Consider the following 17,741-nt stretch of genomic DNA (forward strand, 5'->3'; position numbering starts at 1 on the left):
CGTTTTTTAACTATTTTTACACATCCAATGATTACTTTCTGAAAGTTTTTATTAAAATTAGTCCAATGCTGTGTTACATATTTTGCTAACAGACACAAACAAACACAAAGACACTAGCAAAAACATCATTACCCGCTCCCTGCCTGTCTAAGGCGGGCGACATTAAGTCTGCTGACTGTGCAAAACACTTCAGCCACATGTTTGCTTTTCTGCCCCCTAGTGGACCAAACGAATATAACTTTTTGCAGGTGAACTTTTTTCTTAGACATATTATTGGATAAAAAAGCAGAATTTTTATGAAAACTCTTTTACATCAAACTATGAGACAAGATTCAGAAAAAATATAAATATAATAAACATATGATTTGCAGCATTTTGTAACTTACAGCTCTTCTAAACGGACAAATCTGAAAGTTGCGCATGGTCAAACTGTTATCAGTTTTTATTAATATTTATTTAAAAGTTTTTTATTCTTGTTCTGCAGTAAAATGAATCACTGAACAGCTGGGCTCAGGGAGGCGACACGTGGTTTGTCTTGCAGCAGCTCTGCACGCGCACCACCTCCTTGCACTTTTGGATTCCTGCACTTCTTTTTGTTGTTGTCAGTCTCTCCTTGCGGCTGCTGCGGGTACCACCGGGTCTGAGCTGGACACGGAGTCCCTCCCATCTCAGCATCTTTTCCCAAAAACACAAACAAGAGGAAAAAAACTCAAGTTTGCTTTTGAGCTTCTGCTCTGAAGTTACCTGCACTCAAAGTCCAGGAGAAGAAAAAAAAAAAAAACTAGGAGAAACTTATGGGCTTTTGATTTATTTTTATTTTTCTAACTTTATGAACTACATGTGAATCCCACCCAACAAGCAGAGGATACAGGACTCCTGCAGATTTAAGGAGCTCAAAGTTGGGACTTAAAGCCAAAGTGATGCTGTGGATGTGATTCAAACCGTTTCAGAGTCCTGAGCCACAATGAAAGGTAGGTTGAAAAAGCCCTACAACTGAAATCTGAGGCTTAGTTCGATGATTTGTTGTTTTCTGGCTCTTTCTTTGTCACTTTCCTGCGCTCCTTGTCTCGGTGTGGGACGTGAGGAATGCGTGGGCTTCAGCTCAACATCTGCTCTCAATTAGGGCTCAGTTTGGGATTGTTTTGCATCTGTCCGAGCGTCAGACAGTGACTTGAAATAGGCAGCACAGACGGAAAACACATGGCTTATTTACACACACACACACAACTTTAGGTCCCGCTTTTACCTCATGTTTCATCTTCCTTTTATAGTTTTCTTCTTCTTTTTTTTTTACTGAGTTAATGAAAAAAGTTTTTATTGTGGTCTAAATTTAACAACCTGCTGTGTTTTTACACACTGAGGAAAACGGAGTAAAGCGTGAAACACGGTGATGAACAGAAACAAAGCGTTTGAATAATAATTTAAAAAGTTCTGATCTGAAACTCATGGTGTTTGGGGATTTGCTCACGGTTCCCCAGCTTTAAAATATCTCAGCAAGTTGGACAAAATCAAGTAAACGCATCAGAACTACTGCCGCCGGTCTCATAATTATGAGCAAGTTTTCACTCCAATAAGAGAATAAATCCTGGATGTTCTCGGCCTGCTGGGTAAATCTTGTGTTGTCCAGCGAGAGGTAACAATTTCATGTGGAAAGCACAAAATATTTCAGTCAAACTAAATACTGACTTTATTAATATTTTCCCTTGTTTAATCCTAGTAAAGAAGACATTTATCTCCATATTTTATGGCATTGTTGAGGTACAAATCATCCAAACAGCATCATTTCAAAGTTTTATATTAACCCTGCATGGATTATAATCAAGCTAAAGTTTAACATTGCAGTTCGTATCTCACTTGCTGTTTATTTTCAGCCTTTTATTCCATTTCTTGGTGAAAAACCTTGCTGTCTCGTTGGGAATGTGTTTGAACGTTAAACAACCTTGTGTTAAGACTAAACTATTACCCGTTGTAATAAGAAACTTTGCCTTTTTATAACAAGTTAGTAAAAATAAATAAAAGATAATGTCACTCAGTCTTTCCTATGTATTATGTGTTGTGGACAATCCGAGACCACACACAGATACACAGTATAATTCAGTGCAATTCAGTGTATTTATAAAGCACCAAGTCACAACGGAAGTCATCTTGGTGCACTGAACAGAAACATTCTTATACATAAAAAATAAGTTAACACTGTTTATCTGAGGAGCAGACTGCTTTGAGTTTAACTTAATTGTAGACTCTCATTTTGAGCAAGCTCGAAGGCAACAGTGGAAAGGAAAAACTCCCTCACGAGGAAGAAACTTTTAGCAGAACCAGGCTCAGGACAAACAACCATCTGCTTCGACCGGCTGGGTTTGAGAGGAACAGGAAGGAGGAATAGATACACAATGGCAGGTCCAGAATCACATGTTAAGATATAAATAATATCAAATGAAAACTATTCAATTAATTTAAGGAAATGTGGACAATCTGTTTTCTAGTGGTCTGTCTATAGCAGCATAACAAGCCAACACTAACTATAGGATTTATCAAAAAGGAAAGTCTTAAAACTGGACAATGTGTCAGCCTCACGGACAGAAACTGGAAGTTGATTCCACAAGAGAGGAGCCTGATAACTGGAAGACCTTCCTCCCATTCTGCTGTTGGAAACTCTAGGAACCACATGTAAGCCTGCAGTCTGAGAGTGAAGTGCTCTGTTAGGAACATTTGGAACAATAAGATCTCTAATATAAGATGAAGCTAGGATGTTGATGGCTTTGTAGGCTAGAAGAAGGATTTTGAATTCTACTCTGCATATAAGGCAGTCTGTATATTTATTATTTTAACATGATTAAATATCAACTTTTTGTTCATATTCACTTGATTGAGTGTGAATTAAAGCCCAACAGTGTCGTGTAGAGAAATACTGTAGTATAAAGACAGCTCTTATGTAATTTAGACTAATAAAACAGACATTTTCAACCAAATTCAAATATGCATCTTTGCCTCTCTGAGATAATAAAGATGAACGACCCTTTCTGAAGTACCAGCTCCAAAACTTATAAAGAACTCTCACTTTGATTTGCATGTTTCAAATCAGCGGTTTGAGCAAAATGTGAAACTTATTTTCCACAAATCCCTTTCGAACAGACAAGTGCGTTTATGTTTGAAAGACACAATCACGTTGTCTATAAACAGGAACGTGTTTATTGGGGATGCTGGGAAATCCAAATTGATCAAGTTAAGATGAGGTTTCGTTTTTTTTAATTACAGGGATATTTTGTTTCTTCATCCTAAATTACTTTGGTGTTTTTAACGACATTGGATCAAAGGTCACAGTGATTAGTTTCAAGGTTATAAACATCAGTTTTTCTAAATAAAGCTCAAGTTGAAGTCCATACTTCTTTCTACAAACTGTCATTAGTTTCAGCTCCTTAACTCAACAACTCCTTAACAAAAATGACAATAAGTTGCTCAATTCTGAATATAATGAGCTAAAATCTGGAGTAGTAGTAGCTAAGAACCATATTTTTCACATATTCTGAGTATTCACAGGTTGTTGAAGATATTTGCTTCAAACGTTGGCACACAAGGCAGCGGGTGACAGGCATTCTGTTTAGGAGTACTGGTTTTATCCAGGTTTGTTTTATGCATCATGTAACTTTAGTTGAATTCTATAATCTTTGCCAGCAGATGGGGTTTGGTACGGTTAAAGATTTTCATTATTTTTATTATAATTGATGTGGCTCGACTCATTGTAACGAGGTCAAGCACTTTTGTTTCTGCTTTTGTGTTATTATGTTGAGTTCACTCCTGATTCAGTTTATTTCTGTTTTATTCCTCCAGACGAATTCACCGATGAAGAGGAGGTGCAGTCCTTTGGCTATAAAAGGTTTGGTAAGTAAATGGCTCATTAAGTTCCAGTTGCTGCATTGTTTTGCTGCTTTTCTGTAAAAAAAAAAAAAAAAAAGTTATCAATGATTGTATTCTAGTTTACTGCGTACAAGGGATGTAGTGTTGTGTTTGGGCTGGAGTCCTCCAACAATCACTCTCAAGGTTCAAAGACGGCTATAGCTCTTTGGCCGGAAACAATCCTATTTTTGGCGGCTTCCTTTATTGTTATTTCTCTTCCTTACAACAGCACTTTGTACGGTAGAAATGCATCGTGGGTGTTCCTTCTGTTCCACTCAGCACAAAGTTTAAAAAACAAAACTTTGTCTAAAACCTGATATTATTTTAAAAACTTGCTCTGAATAGTTTATATCTGCCTAAACATTCAGGAATTCTACACTGTTGCCACTGATTTATACCAGTGATCTACATGTGGATCCTAAGCTTCATGTTCATTATAATGGGAGTTTAACACTTAAAAACTCATAGTTTTATTTGTTTGGTTTTTATCAGGCAAAGCACAGATTATAAAATACTATTAGAGATCTCCACAACATTCAGGTTCATTACATATGATTCATTAAAGTTAAAAAAAAAAGACAGAATCATTATCATGCATCTAATTATCAGCTTTAATTTCTAGTTTTGACTACACACTACAGAGGGTTAATTAGTTGTTCCTGGTGACCCGCTGCTTTGTTTGTTGTAGAGCTTTACTTCTTTTTGTCATCCATTCAACATGGCGCTAACATTCCTCACAAGTTTTCCTCCATATTGATTTAGTTGCAGATTGGACAGCAACAATTTTCTACATCCAAAAGAAGCACTGCTGGATTTAGATCTGATGACTGTGAAGGCTATTAAAGTACAAAGTACAAAAAAAAAAAAGAAAAGAAAAAGGCAGATAAAGGAACATTGTTGATGAAAGTAGACATCAGGAAATGGATTGTGTAGCCATGAAACTATGAGCAAATACCCCCATAGTTTCCAGGAGGCTTAAAGTCTGTAGACAAAAGTCACCCAGAGCAGCCTTACTAATTTTATCAGCCTGAACTGTTGATAGAAGGAGGGCTCTCAGTCCAATTTTTTTTTTTTTGGCAATAAAACCTGAAACCCATTCTTCCATTGTCATAAAGCAGCTTGAATTGAGCTTTAGTTTCAACTGTTTAAACATCCAGATGCTTATTCTTCATATACCAGAAAGCTTTTTTTTTTTTTTTAATCAAAGTTATTGTCAGTTTGAACCAGAGTGGCCATGACACATGATCCCTGGTCTCTCGTTGATCTAACTGTGGCTCCATCACAGAGATGGTTGCACCTAAAACTGGAAATTTCTGAAATTTGCTGCCTCTGTGCCACATTTCCAGTCATACCACACTGGTACTTGCAACTCAACGTCTACCATTTGACTGAATTATTGAATGTTTTGCTTTAATGACAGTTCTCAGACTAATAGCCTGTGATTATCATTAGTACCAAGTGTAGTTTACTAATACTACTGTTTTTTTCTCAGTATCACAGCACAGTGCATCTCTAAAATATCAAGGATGCGCTCACATTAAAATCTTAATGTTTCTGCACAACCTCTTTCCTACTATTTCTGTTTATGGCCTCACTGTGATTAGAGTTATGAAGAATTGAAATGTTAGTGTGATTTATTGATGACTCCTGTCCCACAGCAGAGATCAAGTTACTCCACTTGAGGTTACGTGGTTTAAGGGTGTTTAAGTGTGTGTGTATGTATGTGGGGTGTTTATGAGAGGACGGTTTAGATTTTCTTGCCCCCAAACCAAACATTTTTCTTGTTTTTGTCATTCGGCTAAGATTTATACAGCCCATCATTTATTTAGAGCATCTGTCATTTGTACTCATTTGTACTTCTGGCTGCCAAACAGATGTGTTGAATCATTAAAACACTTAAAGAAACATTAACCATTATTTTGAAAGTAGAACTTAATTTTCTCAATTATTTTATAGAAACTACTTAGACTATATAAATTCATATTGTATGCTGCAATATGTTAGTAAGTTTCTTTCGGCTGATCCCTTCTTCAGGGGTTGCCATAGCGAGCAAACTCCCATGAAAGATTTGGCAATTGTTTTACACCAGATGCCCTTCCTGACGCAACCTGGGCATTTTAATCTGATTTTTACATTTTTGTCTAAAGGATTTGTTGTTGTAATTGTTTGTTTTTTTTTGTTTGTTTTTGCTGTTTAGCACCACTTTGATCAGTTTTGTTGACGACAGTACTGGTAGTTTAGTCTATTTAATTTGCTTCCTGCCATAGTGTGTCAAAATGGTCTGATCAGCCACTTTAAAAGTTCCCCGCTTGTTTTAATCAGGGGGTCAGTTGGTGTTTTAGTTCCCATATGTTGGTATCAGTTGCATTGTGTTCTGGTGACCTCTTTTGTTGGGTCCAGAACTGCAGTATTTTGAGATTTTTGTAAATAAACTGGAACTTCTTTTGGCCAATCTCCTGTGTCTCTTTTGCTGGTATATACTCTAACAAGGGCCAAAGGTGGCTCCTTGAAGAACACCACAAGTGGGAGGCACAGTAGAAGAGTTTTTTCCGCCTTTTTTAAATGGAATATAAACAATGCCTCTGTTTGGAGTATCATTAATATTTTCACAAGAGAGGAGCATTAGACATTGTCCTAAATGGGTTTCCAAAATACTAAATAGTTGTTACAAAATCAATACGAATGAACCCTTCTGAATCTATCACACATCCTCAGGCTGTCTTCAGCAACCAGAGGAATGAAGCCCATGACTCATCTAGGCATCTGCTTCCCATAAGGCTTTTATTTTCCTTCTGCAAATTCAAACTTGAGAAGTTGCTGATCTGCTTCCTGTTCCATACAGAAAGTTTATTCAATCCACAACTGCAAACTCAGAACGAGGGAGAGGTGGGGTCTGCAGAATTCATGGTCCAGCTCTGTGCTGTGCTGTGTCAGCAAAGTGCCAAAGAGAGGGAAAGAGAAGGAAGGTGGAATGTATTTTTTCCTCAAGGTTTCCCATAATTATTTTATTTTTAATTGTCTGCTACTCTTTTATTGTAACATGTCTCAGTGCTCTGTAGTACTTTCAGTGTCTCTTTTGTGTGGGATTCAGCAGGCAGACATTTGTCAACCGTTTTTACATTTTTTCTTTATTTAAATTTTTTCGGACTGAGGAGTCACATTCCTGGCGTGACTTTTTTTTTTTTTGGGGGGGGGGGGGAGCAAAACAGCAAGTGGTTTTAATTTACAGCGACTTTATTACGAGACTAGAATGTTTTCAGAATGCCTGCCTGGTTCTTATGACCCCCCTCTAGGGCATGCATGCATGCTCCGTTAGCCTAATGAAAGATTACCAACCGTTGTTTTCAATAAAGAGCACAGGCAGATAGAATGAAGACATTAAAGGATTGCAGACGAGTGGGGGAAAAAACGTAACTGCAGGGAATGAAAAAGGCCCAATGCTCAATGAAACAGGCATGAATGAATCCTAGACTGATAGAAATGGTTTTGTATTGCTGGGGAAATATGCTAAGCATGTTGCAAGGATTTCTAGTGGACAGTTACCAGTACTTCACCTGCTTTATGGAGCCCAACAAGCAAAAGTCAGTGAGACTGAAAACAGCCATGGAGACAATTCTGACATACAGGCAGCGAAAATATTCATGTAAAATATACACATTTTACCAGTCAGTACCTATTCATACAACAATACAGTATATTATATTTAAAGTATAGTCTATACTGTTTTATTACATTCTTAGATGTGACATATCTCACAAATTTATAGTAGAGAAAGCTTTAAGGCATATTTTTATGTTAGGTAACTTAGTTTGATGATCACAGGGATTGAATCAAAAAGACTTTTAAAAAGTGTAGCATGCTCCATTACTGATTAGCCAACAATCCCACTGTCAGGAGGAGTTTCATTTAGTCTATGGTTATTTATGTTGAATACAGAGCCATTGGTGCATTATCAGTAGTGCTCCACATGAAACTTGTACAGAAAAGCTGAATGTTACTTTTACATTTTAAGTTTTGTAGGTAGCAATACATAATACAACCAAGTACATACAGTACTTAGTGCTTACCATACCAGTACTTACTTATCAATGTAAGTACTGTAACTACACTAATTAACCCTGTAAAGTCAATAGATTTGCCTGAATCTTGATTTTTTTTTTTTTTTAGCTTGGATTTCATTCTAGCCAGCAACAGTTTGCTTTGGAACTGGCTCTTCTTACAGTAGCCGTTAGCTTGTCTCCATTAAGCTGATTTCTGTCTGATACTACAAAGTTTGACATAGCTGACTAAAATATCGAAAACTTCCAAGTCATCCCAAAATTTATAATACATTGGATTAGGCTGGATGGAATGACCTTAAACTAAAACTGCAGCATTTTAGAACTTTGTTACAATACACAATATGTGCATTGCATTGCCAAACTCTTAGTGCAAGCAATTAAGACGTTGTTGGGAAAATGTATACTCAGTGGTTACAATATAGTCAGCACACCTCATGCGAACCACTGCAGTGTATTGAAGAAATTGACAAATGTGACCCCATGCGATGTGGAAAGGAAAAGGCAGGTACAGATAATGGATGGATGTATTTCATAGGTTTTACAACACTGTTGGCCCAGCTATGATACCTAAGGCAGTATATCTGATTTCCATACCTAAACCCAGAGTTGCTTTGGTGTAGACTGATAAATAATGTTGCTCCAACTGTCCCTCTTTGTATGTATAAATGACACTGTTAACACTCACTGACTTCATTGTATCAGAGATGGGTCAGGGCCATAAAAGGCCAAATATTATACAGAAAATGTGACTTTGTTTCTGTATGGCATCCCATCAAAACACCATTTGTTTTCAAGTTTGGGCGAACAAAATGTGTCCCAACTGATGTGGCTTCTATAGTAGTTGACTTTAAAACAGATGTTTCAGATATTGGCGGAGGAGTGGCTTTTGACTAAATGAGAAAAGATCTCAGACTTAAAATATGACAAGTTTGGGGTTTCACAGCAGCTTCTGTCTGTAAGTGGTTTTATATATAGCTGCAGTTGTTTCGACTGAAATCAGCCAAACCGCCTCATCGCAGTTCTTCACACCACTCCTGTGGGATAAGTTGGCCAATTTTAACGACACGCCTGTAACCAGATGTCATCTGATAGGGTCTCTTCTCTCACATAATAGATGGTTTTCAAATGCTACATTCACAGCCCATTTAGGCTCGGTTACAAAAGCAGTACGCACATTACTGGTGTCTAACTCAGTTTTCAGTGAACACTCTCAGACAGGCTGAGCAAAGACATTTTGAATGTATCTCAGTAGCAGTGTTAATTTAATATTTGGCCTCAGAAGGTCAACATCAACCTTTCTCCTTCCTTTTCTTGAAAAAACTGTAGAGAATTCAAATGAATTTTTTTTTTAATTGTTTTTCTGTGAGTTACAGTGCTGCTCACTTTCCATTGCTCAGACCTGACTCTAGAGCTTTTGTTGCTCAGTCTGTGTTTACATTGGCCTCCAACCAACACACTGTGCAGTTCTGTTCTAACCATATTTCCGAGATGCAGCAAAATACTTGACACATTGAGTTGTTCCATTTACTTGGCTCTCAAGTGTTTTAAAAGATCAAGTCAGATGTGTGTTTGTGTATCAACATCTGTACAACCGCTGCAAAGGGAAACATCAGAGCCACTGAGTCTGCCAGGGCACACTGACAGCAGCTTTTATGTTTGCAGGAATAATTGTACAGCTCTCAGTTCATACTAATGTCTTTTTTCATCATAATTCACCTAAGCAAAGTGGATGAATGTAATAAATTTTAATTAAAATTAGACATATTATTCATCTCCATTTCTGTCTTCTACTGTTTATCCATAGCTGGGTCACAGAGGCAACAGGTCTATGAGAGAAAGCCAGACATCCCTCTCCCCAGCAACACTTTCCAGATCCTTCTGGGCGACCCCAAGGCTTTCCCAGGCCAGAGAAGATACACAATCCCTCCAGTGACAGGGACTTCCCAGGGGCCTCCTACCAGTGGGACGTGCCCAGAAGGGAGGTGTCCAGGAGGCATCCTAATTCATTAATTCATTCAACCTTTATTTAAACAGATAAATCACACTGAGTCTTGAAGACTCATTTACAAGTGAGACAAATTTGGACCGACAATAAAAGTGGTGAAAGTGACAACATAGGTTTTCGAGACAAAACATTCCTAACATGCTCTTAATCTCTTAATCTTTGGCTGAAGATCAAAAGAATGAAAATTAAAAAAAACTTGCACACAAGCACATAATGATGCTGACATTCTGCGGGGGTGGGGGGTGGCAAGGGTGGTGAGCATGTCCAGAGATAACACACAGAGGAGAGGCACTGCAGAGTTCAGGTAAGAGTGGTAAATTGCTCAGTTCACTTCCCTCTGGAGAGATCCATACACTCTCGGGGGGTGTCGAGGACAACATCAGATAGAATCCAAAGAGTCCTGAAATGATAACAGAATGTTTATTCAACTGGGCCCCTCTGATTGGTCCATACTTCCTCCATCTCTATCCTACCATCATTCATGAACAAGATGCCCAGATACTTGAACTCCTCCACCTGAGGCAAACCCCCTCACCCGTTACTGGTTGAAAACAATAGCCTCAGACTTAGAAGAACTGGCTCTTATTCCAGCCGCTTCACAGTCTGAACTGATATTTGGTGCATAAGCACAAACAACAGTCAGAACCTCCCCTCCTGTAACCCCAAGTCGCAGAGAACCTCTCTTTTAATGGGGAAAACTCCAATACTGAGCCATTCAGCTGGGGGCCTCTCTCCCTGGGCAACTCCGGAGTAAGATAGAGTCCAGCTTCTCTCCAGGAGTTGGGTTTCAGAGCCCAAGCTGTGTGTAGAGGTGAACCCATATTTATCTAGTTGGTACTGCTCAACTTCACACAGAGGCTCCACAAGACTGCTTCTTGGCGCTACTTGCAATGCAAATACGACTTATTTGGAAGCCAAAGTCAACACATTTTGCAATGCACCAACCACTTTAAAGACCAGAAATTTTGATTTTCTAATGTACAAGTATGTATATTTTTATGATCAAATGAACAATAGACTAAACTTTGAAGTACTACAGTAGGTGGTAACAATAAACCCTGAACGCTCCCCTGGTGAGATCTGATAGTAAATTTCTGCTGAGTCAGCTAGTACAACCAAGACTGCCCACATGCATACAGAGTAGGGGTTGCACAACTTCATACTTTTAAAAGATGACTTCAACATGATAAAAGTCAAGTCGACGTTGACTAGTCACTGTGACATCATAGGAATAAAGATGCTATATCATATTCGGGGAAAAAAAAGTCATTTATTATTCACTAATAAAAGAACAACAAAACATCGGGAGTGTATATGTATGCTCCTACCATTTATCATACTATAAATCACAGGAAAACCTAAACTATTACTAAGCTGCAAAAGTGAAAGAAATATGCGGCACATAAAAAGCAACATTAAAAACAGTGGGGCAGGCGCCCCCGTTTTTATTTTTATTTTATTTTATCCACCAGTGGATTAAATAAAGTTCATTTGCTGTCATTAGTCTCTCATTTACAGATTTTGATCCTTGTTTACGTGTAAGAAAACAAAAGCATCAACATGAGCAGGGTGAAGGCTTGCCCATTTTTGCGTAATGGTATTCCCGGCAAGAGAGAAAATTCTCTCGCTGGGAGTGCTGGTTGCCGGAACAGCTACATACCTTCTGCTGAGTTTGGCCAAATGGGGAAATCTGTCCTGATTGCTGGAGTGTAACAAAAAAAATCACGAACCTCTTCGGCAGCAGTGGAGCTGGAGCTGATCTCCTGATACTTTGGAGATGTGGCCCAAAAAGTTGCACGAAATCCTCCTCGAGTCTGGCTTTTTTCCCAGTCACCGGCTAGTTCTGATTATTGGGCATATCCTCCTCCTCTGCTGATCACATGACACAATCACGTGACTGTGACTAGTGGACGTGAAATAATAAAAAAAAAACTCGCGAGATGTCCTAGAATCGACTAGTCGACTAGTTGATTCAACCCCTAATACAGAGGTGGTTGCATTGCCGATTTTATTAGATCATACGTACAATAAATCACAATAAATGTTGCACAAGATACCAAATACACCATATTTTGCAAACAAATGTGTGGCAACCTTGTTTATTGAGTAAATAATGAAATAAACAAGTAACATCATAAAACATTCTCACAGTTTTACCATTTTTGTAGTCATTTTTCCTTTGCTGCTTTATCTGGTTCTTCTGGGAAACACAATAAAAACATTAAGAAATATTTTTTCTGTTTTGTAATTTGCATGAGCTATGGTATATATGGATAAAATTATAATTTATTGGTACATTACATAACCCCTCCAGTAGGCCATATCAAAACAGGAAGTCAGATTCCATCTTCTCTGTGGTCAGTGGCTTTCCCCAAAAGTAAAGTCAGACTCGGATGAATGGCTTGCCTCGTCCAAACCATGAGGTTTTATTAGCTCTGCTGGCTGATGAAGTTTGAAAACTGCGTGTGTAGATGCGATGAAGCGCAGCGCAAACTGTGTGCACATCAGGCTGAGCAGATTGTTGCTGATTCAGTATTGTAAGTGCTTTTGCTTTCACGGCGGGCCATCCTGCAACCACAAAAAAACCAGCTGCACACATGAATGGATGCACAGAGTTAAGTTCGGTGTTCGCCACACGGCGGTTTGGGGCTTACATGAGAGTGTAATGAAGTATTCTGAACCCGTGTAACAAAATATGTCTCAGCTTATTTATGCTCATGTTGTGGTGGTGAGACTGAGATTAGCAGGTTTCTGATTTTTAAAAGTTTTCCAGCACACAGATAACCGTCTGTGAGGCTTCGCTCTGGAATTCATTATAAATACCGAAAGAACTTTCTTTTTCACCAGCGTTACATGGTTACAATTAAAGAGCTGTTTGATATCAATCACACTTGTGTAATGCACTTTTTTATCTGATTACTGACCAGTTTTTTCCTGGAAACAAGAAAAAAAAAAAGTCAAGGTCCATTGAAACAAAAGCAATAAGAAAAACTGTAGCACGTTGAAGATGAGATGCTGATTTCAGTTAAAACACTAGATCCTCGTGCACTCCGCCTGATCCTTTCAATGACTTAAACACAAGGCAGAAGCAGTTTTAAAGGCTTGAGTTTCATCTTTTGTTGTTGTGTAATTTTGGAGCTAAAAGTAATATTAAGTCTGAATAGTTAAAACTAGAAGAACAAACAACTTAACTTACAAAAAAAACTGAGTTGCAGAAATTTACGTAAGAAATGCACCATGTGTGGAAACTCTGCTCCTCCCACTCACTTTTGTCATTTTCTGTTTATTATAAAGAGACAAACTCGTCCAAACACAGCTGCTAATTTGAATTGGCCTGTTCCAAACTTGCATGTTTTGCAAATGCAGTAACGTTCACTGTTGATCTGTTCTATTGGACTCTTTATGCAAGCTAAATCAATCACATTGCTGTTTTAAGTGGTTGTAATCCACTGTTGATTGAATGCCTTTAATAAATTCTCATCTCACTTCTTGCCACACCATCATCACAGTAGTAAAGACATATACGCCACTGCAAAGCATATGTTCATAAACTATCAAGATGGACATAATAAACATGATATACTGTATATACAGTAATTATTTTATTGGTAAAAATTTGACATTTTTGAAATGCTTATCCTTGAGTTTTGTTCTTGTTAGCTGCTCAAACAGAATATGTTTTGAGTTAAAAGTAAAAATCGCAAGAATCTGCCATTACTATTAATTATGGGCTTGATCACGTTCTTACTGAACTGCTGACAAAGAACCCACACGAGACAGATAAAAACAGGGATGTGCTTACACAAGGAGGCAGACTGTGACCTGCCAACTTGCTAACTTTGAACTGTTTCCATCCTGACTGCAACTTTTTGTTTTAAATTAATAAATGATTCCAAAGAAAGGCAAGCACGTAGGTTAATGGTTTAAATTCAGTGGCTGTTGGGTTTAATTAGGAACCCAACAAAGTTTTCACATCAACAATTTAAATGCAGATAGAAGTAAAGTTATTTTCCCCCATAGACACAGTCACAGCCAGTTTCATCCTGTTTTGAAACATCAATATTTTTACAGTTTGTGTTCATTTTGGACCATTCAGTGCAAACAGTGTGTCTTATGTTAATTTATTATATTTTATTCAGTTTTAGTTCAGCTATGGAAACACTGCAGCTACATTTTTGTCCATGATGTCTTGAAATGTGCTAATTTATAGTCTCCAACAATAATTTGTCATGTGCCGCCTGACCTGACCTTTAGGAGTGCTTTGCCCCCAGTGCTGACAATGGCTCTTGGCTTGAACAACGTGGTGGCCAATGGTGTCAGAAACATGCATAATGTGTGTGTGTGTGTGTGTGTGTTGGTGGTGGTGGTGGGGGGGGGGGGGGGGGGTAGCTCTGGGGGTCATCCCCTAGAAAATGTTGAATGAAGTAGATGCCATTTCCTGCATTCTTGTGCATTTTAACTGGTTGTTAAACATCTGCGTTTACCTACATAAGTAAACACTTGATTCAGTAACTATTTTAGAGAGCTTGGCACAACATGATGTAGCGCTAAGCTAACAGCATGCAATACAGATGTGCTAGCTAAGATGCTACAGACATAGCACTCTATTACACAACCTAATATATGCTTTGACCCAATTCATAGTTTCCAATCATAACAAAGAACATATGCAACCAGAAGTTACAACATATACCTACATGCAAAACAAAGCTCAACCAGCTTAAAGCATTTAATTTAACCATTAAAAATACAATGTAATTATGACAGAAAATGGACTTGCAGTTACCTTCATACAGATGAACATGTGGGACTTCCTGTTTATCACTGTTGTATTCAGCTGATCATGAGGTCGGCCGCAGGGCTTTATCCATCTTTTACATTTTTCCAGACTCATTTTAGGTTTTGGGAACGGAATAAACTGTTTTCCACCCTCCAAAGCATGGCTATTCAACCAACCTGCTCAGGGGGCCACAGTTACTGAAAGCCAGCAGCTTAGGGGCCGGACATCCAGCAATTAAAGTAATTATGTAAATAAACCAAGTATTACAATGATCTGGTACCTTTTAAATTTATTTTGTTGCATTGAACCATAAATGCAATAAACAGAAGTCAAAACCCAAACACAGAACCATCCCACCATTTTTTTTACTTTATTTTTCAGGGGTGCTGAGTTAAAATTTAACGGTGTTTGAGCAACCCCCCACCCCCCAAAAGAGGCTAAAATTGCCTCTATGTGCTGCTTTGAATTCTTCAGGTAACCTTGAATGCAACTGATGATTTCCTTTTTCTTTTCTTTTTTTACAAAAATAATGTGATCATGTTACAAGTAAAACATGTAAATAATATATTAGTCCAAGTTATTATTTAAAGCACAGAAAATTACCCATTTTGCATTAAAGTGTCAAGGTAAGATGGATATCCTTCTCTCTTGTTGAAGGTCACATGATCCCATTTGACTTGAAATGACCTCAGTCTAACATGAGCAGAAAGGACCAGGAGGTCTTCTGGGCTCCACTAAGCCGAATAAAATTGGTTTATGGCTTCCATGTTGGCACTGGCTTGTTGTTACAAAAATGCCAGTTTATCCAAAATGACATGGAAGAAGAGGTGTAACTATGAAGTTGAATGTCGTTTAGTATAAGGTAATCTAAGTGTTCAGCATGCGTGCATATATATGAATGTTTGTCAAAGAATATCATGTTAAATGGTGCAGATAGTTGCAGATCTCATTTGATTTGCAACTTCACTGGAAACAAATATTTTAAATATAAAAGTGCTACCTGCCACCACTAGCTCTGCTGCTAGCTCACTGCATACCAACATTACAGGCTGAATTTCATCACATAATATTTCTTTAACCTAAACTGCAGATGCGACTAAAATTATATTAGATATCTTTTAATCATGTGCTGTAAGAGCTCGTTGCCAAAAGCCTGGGCTTTATACTGTAGGTTACCGCTTATTAGATTAAAAATACATTTGATTTTCAGCGCCACATCTTGAAGTTTTTCTATACGGTGGCCCAGCTTTGATAAAGATGCCCATTTGCATGCTCAGATGTTTGTCCCTCCGGATTATAATATACGACCCATTTGTCATAGTCTGTCTTCCTTTAACCAAGCACAGATGTGATGACAAAATTAGATCTAATCTGTTCCACATTCAAGGCTTAACTGGATCTGGATCTCTATTTTTTTTTTTTTTTACAGAATATCTGTTTTTAAGCCAATTAGGCTTAGTTTGATTTAGTTTTTGCCACTACAGCACAGCATGCTGCTCAGAAACCAGACCACATAATTAACTTCTAAATTGAGTTGTGATGCATCATTTAGGGATTGTGCTTTTACTTAAGTCACAGCTGCCTGTTGCTCCTGAGTGTTTCTTTGAAGCATCCAAAGATTATAAAGCTTTCATAAGCAAGTGTAGGATTTAAAATTAAACTAATTTTACAGACAGGAAAAGTTCAAATGGACAAGATGAGGTCAGGGTTGCATTTAAAAAAAAAAAACCATTCCTGTAATTTTTGACAACATAAACACATAAACACCACATGAAAACAATTTCAAAACATTTACAGCTTTAGGCAACGCACATCTGATTGTGAAACACAGATCTCCAAATTTATCATGAAAAGGAAGTGAGGGGACTCATAAAATGACCAAAAATAGCCCTCATGATACGTAAAGTTGGAACTCAGCCTCTTATTCTTATAATGATTGACGTGAAGGGATGATGTCTCAAATGTTTGCATGTGTCTTTTGGTTTGGATTCACAGTAACAAGACCCAGATGTGAAAAGAGGACTAAGGCTCATTTTAAAGAACCATAAACCTGTTACAGCCGATTGAAGGGGAGAGGAAGAGAAAAGAAATAAGCTGACGCATGCAAGGCTGGATCAACGATTCAAAGCTTCTAATGTTTTAGTAATTTGTCAGAGAAGTAACTTACCTTGTTGGACAGTGCTTTCTTGTTAACATTCCAGCTGGAGACTGTTTACTGTAATTGTCAGAGGGGGCCACAATGATTTTATCCTACCCTGTAGGACCAGGTACTTGTCATTCATTCATCACTTATTAAGTCAATAAACTCATATAACACAAGTAAAAAGAAATACAAACATAATGTTACATTTGCTACATAGTAGCACGAATAGGTGATAGGAATAAGAAAATGTGTTGAATTTTTGTTATTTATCTATTTTACTATGACTGTGGAGCGAAGGGAAATTAAACTCCTTCCTATTCACTCTGCTATATATTGTCTGGACTTGTGTTTGGTCCTTCAACTTTTTTATCCCTTGTTGCAGAGCAAAGGGGAGAAATTAGAAATACTCTCTGTCCATCTGTCTGTGTATGTTGTGAGCATGATAACTTGGAAAATAAGTTAGGTAGCAATTTCGACTTTGGTGTGTGTCTGTAAGAAAGAATCCTTTAAAAAATATTGGGTTGCTATGTCAAAATCCAAAATGGCTGCCACTAAAAATGTCCATTTGTATTGTGAGCATGATAACTTGAAAAATAAGTAAGGTACTGGATTACATTAAGGTGTGTGACTATATCTATGCATAAGAATAGCTCCTTTCAGATATTGAGTTGCCACATCAAAATCCAAGATGGCTGCCACCATATGTTAATATTGTGAGCTACGCAACTTAAAAGATGAGCGATGTGCCAACTTTTATTTTGGTGTGTGGCTGCATCTAAAAGTCACTGTCAAAAATTAGGTTGCCAAGTCAAAATCCAAGATGGCCACCACTATACATATACATTTTATATATATATA

General features: G+C 37.8%; 1 protein-coding gene across 1 annotated transcript in view; it reads left to right on the forward strand.

The window, feature by feature from the left end:
* Positions 1-610: 610 nt before the first annotated feature.
* The window catches only part of LOC119414259 (collectin-12), a 57,846-nt gene continuing 40,715 nt past the window's right edge, over positions 611-17,741 (forward strand). The window contains exons 1-2 of the mRNA XM_037681354.1: positions 611-971; positions 3,829-3,879. Coding sequence (XP_037537282.1) covers positions 965-971; positions 3,829-3,879 — 58 coding nt within the window. The 5' untranslated portion in view covers positions 611-964. The remainder of the gene's footprint in view (positions 972-3,828; positions 3,880-17,741) is intronic.

This window comes from Nematolebias whitei, chromosome 9 (assembly GCF_014905685.2).
Source record: "Nematolebias whitei isolate Nwh7 chromosome 9, NemWhi1, whole genome shotgun sequence".
Taxonomy (NCBI): domain Eukaryota; kingdom Metazoa; phylum Chordata; class Actinopteri; order Cyprinodontiformes; family Rivulidae; genus Nematolebias; species Nematolebias whitei.